Source organism: Priapulus caudatus, unplaced genomic scaffold, assembly GCF_000485595.1.
Source record: "Priapulus caudatus unplaced genomic scaffold, Priapulus_caudatus-5.0.1 Scaffold1768, whole genome shotgun sequence".
NCBI classification, from domain to species: Eukaryota; Metazoa; Priapulida; class Priapulimorpha; order Priapulimorphida; family Priapulidae; genus Priapulus; species Priapulus caudatus.
In genome coordinates this window covers 47,620-54,983 of record NW_014578829.1, presented here as the reverse complement: position 1 = coordinate 54,983, position 7,364 = coordinate 47,620, and the positions used below count along the sequence as shown (strand labels likewise).

Sequence of the window (7,364 nt, the reverse complement as noted above, 5' to 3'; positions counted from 1 at the left end):
AAGGATCGCGCGGGGTTTCTCGACGATGTAACGGTAGCGACGCTCGATCACGAGCGATCGATCATCGAAGGATCGCGCGGGGTTTCTCGACGATGTAACGGTAGCGACGCTCGATCACGAGCGATCGATCATCGAAGGATCGCGCGGGGGTTCGCGACGATCTAACGGTAGCGACGCTCGATCACGAGCGATCGATCATCGAAGGATCGCGCGGGGGTTCGCGACGATGTAACGGTAGCGACGCTCGATCACGAGCGATCGATCATCGAAGGATCGCGCGGGGGTTCGCGACGATGTAACGGTAGCGACGCTCGATCACGAGCGATCGAATGATTGATTATTAACCTTGGTTACATCATTGAGATATATATTGTCTATTCAATCAGGTTCAAACTTTCACTTGAATTTTGAAAAGACTAACAAGCCATCTCCCTAAATTATCACCATCGGATGATAACAGAGATGAGAGAAAACAGTGAATGATATACATTATACATACAGATCTATCACTACCTTCTTGCAGGTAAATATAAAATGACAATCACGTGTGACTATACATTCATTTCGAGGTTATAAGCGTGCTAGGTATGACTTGATAACATTGTAATTCTGTTCATGTCGCTATGTTGTAGGCGTCGATACTGGCATGTGTGATGTGCTGTTAACGTCCTGTTCCGAAAAGATTTCACAATGATTTCTGGCACCGCTAAGCATGTCTGAACGCCAGTCTGAACAAGTGTGCATGTGTATTACCGCAAGTATTTTACTGCGCAAACGTGAGCTCAGTATTACCAGGGACTCAGCTCATTCAATTCTATGACTCACATACAGCACTCACCCATTCCATCTTGTTGTTGTATCTCATCTTTGCACAGAACGACAGCGACAGTGCGCAGACGACAGACTATATTTATGTTTTGGTGCTGGCGATTTATGTATCTGACAACACTCCGAGAGAAACACACATGCACCAAAAATCATGACAGTTCAAACATAAATGCAGGAAAGCAGACGGGCAAGCTGACGGAAGGAACATGGTGTCATTTCCTGCCCAGAGACATAGTTAGCACAGACTCAGTCTAACCAGTGACAGGATGTTAGTCTGATCGTAATATGAGCCCATGACGCATAATGCAGATCTAGGGAATTTCTTACTGTTCCTTTTTCTCTACGCATACGAGGAGTATTATGCTGTAGGCAGTCAAACCAGTAAATAAGGATCACTCAATGGAAAAGCCAAGTGTTCTTCCTAGAAAGGTGTCCATTCTATATATAGAGATCATGGTATCACTACAACTGACACTTGTGAGAAATGTGAGAGATGTCCTTTATAATTATAGACGTGGTTTTACAGAACAACTGCCACTCAAGAGAAATGCATTTAAGGTGGCCTCTCTATAGACAGGTTCCTACTTTATAAAAGTTTACCCTAAACATATGCTATATGTCACTATAGTGGACTAAATAGATGACAACATTGGTAATTAATGTACTCAAAACACACAGAAGAGTGTGGGAGATAAAGCCCTTAAATAACAGAGGTATCTTCAAATTTCAACTTAAAAATTCAGTATTTTAGATTCTTTTCCAACCGTTGCTAAATCTGCGTGATGACCGCGATACAGTGTTTACAGTATTGCTAATGTGTCTTAGAGCACTCGTACATCGGTACTTTCACCAATATATGCAACGATTGAAAGGTCGACTTAACTTTGGCTCCTGGTTATGTCACGTGATTCTTGCATCTCATGAGAAAGAGATAGATAAAGATATATCGTATAGACTTGTACCATGTCTCTACCCTTCCAGTAGCAGATTTAGAGGGGGGTTGGGGGGGTTGCAACCCCCTTGCCCAGCCACTGACTAATGTTAATAATACTAGTAAAATGAGGCCAAAAATAAATGAAAGTGTCAATGACACTGTAGCTCACCTTGGGTGTGATAGAAGAGGGAGGGGGACATATAAAGCAAGAGTATATATGGGAGAACTCTCATTATATATATAGCATATCTCCAATTATATACTCTTGATAATGATATATGCACAAGTTTTGATGCGAAAATAAATGTTTCAGATCGGAAAGTCTGAAATCTTGACGAGAGATGGCGCTACGCCTAAATGATCGCCATTTTGGTTTTCGAATATCTCGCAAATAAAAACAATAAAATATTCCAGTCAAATTACTGTAACGAAGAATCTAAAACACAATATTACACATATATAGGTATGATTGTAGAGTTGTTTAACCAGTTAGACGAAATAAACGTAATAGGATGTTGTCATCTCTCCCATAGGAGTAACAACTGTTTTGTGGCTAGCCTTCCACCAAACTCCACGACAGATGGCGCTCTCGCTCTGGCTCAATTCACCACTGCCACAAGTAGATTTTCCGTTATAATTTGTAACGCTTTTTTACCACAAGTTTTACAGCGGCCAGGTTACTCGTATCCTATGTAATAAGATTTGTACTATTAAAAGTTGCAAAAATATTAAAAATCCGACCATTATTTTATGAGAAATTTGATAAAATAGTGATACGAAATAGTGTGCGTATTGTGCGCCCATTTACTACTTTCAAATCATTACGCTGTTTACTAAACTAAGTTCACGTGTTTATTTAATATTTATCATGAATTTTTCGGATGCTTGCCAATATACTTAATTCTCGAACATTGTCTTTGATACATTTTTGCGTATTCAGCTTAAAACATCTAAATTTGTCCACCAACAAACATGCATCATAGAAATTTCTAATGTTTTGTTCGGCGGCGACTTCGCGGCCGTTGGATTGCCATTTGCTGGATTTCCCGGAGCTCCACCCACTTGAAAAATAGTACCAGCCTTGTGGCAGTGTAATGCTGAGTTGTACGAAGGGGGCGCTGCATGCAGTTTGGCCTTCCATATTCATATACAAAAATTTAACAAAATCGAATAAATCTAGATGGCCATTTTCTTTTTTGCCAAAAAGTGGGCGTGGCTCAAAAGTAGGTCGACTGGCGTGCTCCAAAATAGGACGTTCAAATCTCTCCCATAGGAGTAACAACTGCATGCAATTTGAAACATGTGGGTCAAACGGTTCTTGAGTTATCGTTGACCGTAGGCAGACACTGAAATGCATAGTGAAATTGCTAAAATCTACCTAATTTGCATAATTTAAAAAAAAATAAATCCATGTGATATGTTTTGGGGCCAGTCCTTATTCATTCACATACCAGAAATAAGCAAAATCCGTTGAACCTGAACTGACTTATGGTCATTTCCATTTTTGCCAAAAAGCGGACGTGGCTCGAAAGTAGGTCGACTGGCGTGCTCCAAAATAGGACGTTCAAACCTCTCCCATAGGAGTAACAACTATATATATATATGCAATTTGAAACATGTAGGTCAAACGGTTCTTGAGTTATCGTTGACCGTAGCCAAATGTTGACAGACAGACGGACGGACGGACGACACCGCATGGCAATAGCTCATCTTGACAATGTCAAGGCGAGCTAAAAGTGAGTCTGCAGGCTGATAGAAACTGGGGATTTCCCCCTGTGACCACACAGCTGCCTGTACTGTCAAATCCTGAACACTGTCACATTGGTGGAGCACAAAACCACCCTAGCACAGCGTGCCTTCAGTACATCTTCACTCAAATATCAACCCCCACCTCTCCGGAAAGCTAGATCCGCCCCTGCCTTTATTAAAAGTAACTTGAGTATAGCGACAGAGATGCGGCTATGACTGAGTCTAGATGTCACTAGTCACAGAATCAGATGAACTTAGATCTAGAATCAGAACCAGTTGAGTCTGTGGCACAATTTACAAATCAATTGTCGTAACATTGACAAATGTGACTGCTTCTATACATCAATTGCTATTTGATATAAGTACTACAACAGTATAACATTGTAGTAACTTTTAAGTTGGTGTGATACTAGCATATTCGCTAGTAGGTGAAAATACAGTACATATCTTTTCATTTTTGAAATACTTGTGCACTGCTTTTAATTTTGCTTGGGATGTGTGTATATACCTGCAAAGACCATTACCGGCATATGTCATAATAACGTTTCATTGCATGCGTCTTTTCATGAGCATACAGACAATGCACAAGGAAATGAGTTGTAAAAATACGGAGCTGTATTTATTACTATATATGTGATAAACCTGCAATTGTGAGGAGTTAGTAAATCCAAATCTAATCCACAATGCTTTCTCTATCATATCGTAAGACTCAAAACAATACACTCACTCCTATCAGTATAAATTTAAATATATAGTATACATGTAAAAATTAAACCTTCAGACTTGCATGTGCAGTAAGTAATATCTCACATTACAGAAGTAATGCACGCCAGAAAAATGTTCATAACCCCAAAATCCATGGAAGTAAATGATATTTTCTCAATGACTTTTATTATACATTTGGAGATCTATGTGTTCTTACAGAAACTCTTTTAGCCAAAAAAGTAAGGCAAGCACAATTACAAATTTGAACTAACACTTTTATACGAATATATTTATTATTTCATGATGTAACATAGTAAAATCACAATAATTAGAGGGAGATTGAGGGGCACTCTTACCAGCTAGCATGCATATCAGGGTTCAACATTAACTTTTTATTTCACTAGACCATCGGGCTAGTAACTGAGGAAAACCCTATCCCTAACTTTCACTAGCCCAGACCCAGACCATTGTTATAAAAAACTTTATTTAGATAAAACTGTGTCATCGTATGAATTCATAGATGCTGTTTCCCGCGCTTTAAATCGCGCGTGGGCCGAGTTCACGTGCAGCATTCGTATTTTACCACAGGCATACACGAGCGCACGGTTCATCGATCGTCTACTTCGGCTGGCAGCAAGCCACGTTATTGTTTTTGCCGAAGGATAGACTGGTATCTGGCCTCACGCTCTGCTAGACAATGTACACGTTCTGCGACAAACAGTGCGGCCGCGAACCAGTCTAGCCAGAGGTGACCTTTCAGTGCAATATATATGACCAATTCTAACACGACCAGTCGGGCTACTAGCACTCTGGTTGTATGCGACCGGACCAAGCATTTACCTGACTAGGTCGGTCGGACGTGGGTTAGTGTCGAACCCTGCATATACATCATTGTTGGCTTTGGGTTATTTGGGCTTTAACCTGGAGGCCAAAAGGTCTTCTAAAGTTGGCTAACATTACTAAGGATCTTCTCTTTGACAGACAAAGTATCTGCAGCAGGTGAGATCATTGTGAACTGCTCTTATAAACGTTAATTCCATGCTGAAGATTTGAATCCATCCCAGCAAAGATTTTCAAAAACCACAAATTTCTGTAATCCAAGTTATTGTAACACATGTATGGTATTTCTACTGTACCCCCATTAATATTTATTGAAGGCTTCTAGTGATTTATGTGGAAAAATATTGATGGTTCATGATAAAAGATTTCCATCCCCAATTGCCTTATCAGATTGCGCAAAATAACCACACCCCTTGAACATCATTGTGAGGAAATTTAATCTACACTAGTTCATACATGTTTATCACTCGTGCATACGAAAATGACGATTTTGCAGCTCATCGTGGCCAAACAATGACATCATCAACATTCTATCATGACAATTTTGGGCTAGACTTGAGGTGCCTGACAATCATAAGGTAAATGCACAACATACCAAGCCGCTCCATTATTACAGTGCCACTGTGCTTTCATGTGAAGTAGACACTATTTTGGCGAAACCCTAGTTTGGGACTATAGTTGTGGGTGCTAAACCATGATTGGGCCTTACATTCCACATACATGATAGTTTGATACAACTGTACGTACTACAACTCCACCATATTACCCAATTATCAAGTCTGCATTCCATGATGTATCTGCATCAACGCATGTTGGGAACTTCTCGTCTGGTATTCTTAGTAATAATAACACACCGATCACGCTATTTCTAGAGATTTATATGAAAGGTTAGTTAGAATTGACTTCATTCATTTAATAACTTACTTCTTCCGTGTAGGCAAGCTGTTGTGTCGAGCCCGTTTCCTGTCCAGTCACTGGGTATGTGCTACGGTGCATAAACCGTTTGTTAGGCACTTTACCGGTTCTTAGTGGTGATCTCCACTTTCTTTAACCATATATTATCAACATAGTAATTTGTATATATATTAATACATAAATAACGTTTTAGATAACTTTAAACAAAAGACTGCAAAGTTAAGAAGTTAAAAGTTTTTCGGTACTGAAGTAACGGAAGTAGTGTTGCATATAAAATGGAACACACAGTTGAGCTGGTTGAGCATTCCGAAAACAGGGAGCGGAGTAAAGATACGCATTTAACGATCGTACGACATAGCAAAGCTTTTCATCGTTTATAATGTTTCATAACCCTCTGTTAAAATTTTAATAATACTATCTGTCACATTGGTTCTCTCCAGCGACATGTGAAATAGGTTTATTTTGCTGTTTCTTACGACCCCTGAACGACTCTTTATTCATAAAGTAACCCAGAGATGGCGCTGTAGTATGTAAAACTGCGGTAGCATTACATACGTACTCTGGTATAAGTCAACATTAATTTTATTATGATGAATCAAGCTTGGGACTCTTACACTAGCGTCTTGCAGGGTTTAATTTGTGAACTTAAACAATCGATAAGTACTGCTATTTCTAATTCCGTGACGGAAACAAATACAAATGAATCTATAGGCGGTGAAACGACTAGTCGGACTATGAGTATCACTGAGACTGAGAGGCATGCTCGGCTTGCAATCACAAAACAAACGTCCCGGCTGCAGAACGGAGATTTCGTGGTATTCATAAAACAAGTTATTCCTGATAAGGTATATAGAATTGCACCAAAAACATACGTATGCTGTTGTTGTTGTTTATTGCTATGTCACATGTGTTATTTATATATTTAATAGGCAGTGCCAGTGGATATTTAACCATATACATGATACGGCAGAGTACGTATCCACTTCCGCTATACCGTACACCGGCGGTTAGATACAATAATGTAACCCAACAAGAGTAGGGTTACTCTTCAGGGTTCTCCCTACGTTGCGCAAACCGGGCGCCCCCGCCCCGTTTGGGAAAACCCCCCACGTTTCAATTGTTGCGCCCCGTTTAAATTACCTCCGCCCCGATTAAATTCCACCACAATAAAAGTTTGACAGCGCGGGAATCGATCGTTAAGAATTCCCATTCGACCAGGCCCCCGGACGCGTGTATTTTTACGGTACCACTAATGAGTAACCGTCCTACACTACGCATGCACTGCAGACCACACACAAGTACAAACAGTCACCCTGTCCCAAACCTTAACACAAACTGTACCGACTCGGCTGTTTTATATACAAGTACCCCAAATACCGTCTATTGGCGATTT

At 40.2% G+C, this 7,364-nt stretch overlaps 1 protein-coding gene across 1 annotated transcript in view; it reads left to right on the top strand.

Moving 5' to 3' along the window:
* The first annotated feature begins 6,503 nt into the window (after positions 1-6,503).
* The window catches only part of LOC106817558 (DALR anticodon-binding domain-containing protein 3-like), a 24,638-nt gene continuing 23,777 nt past the window's right edge, over positions 6,504-7,364 (top strand). Inside the window, exon 1 of the mRNA XM_014822232.1 lies at positions 6,504-6,816. Coding sequence (XP_014677718.1) covers positions 6,559-6,816 — 258 coding nt within the window. The 5' untranslated portion in view covers positions 6,504-6,558. The remainder of the gene's footprint in view (positions 6,817-7,364) is intronic.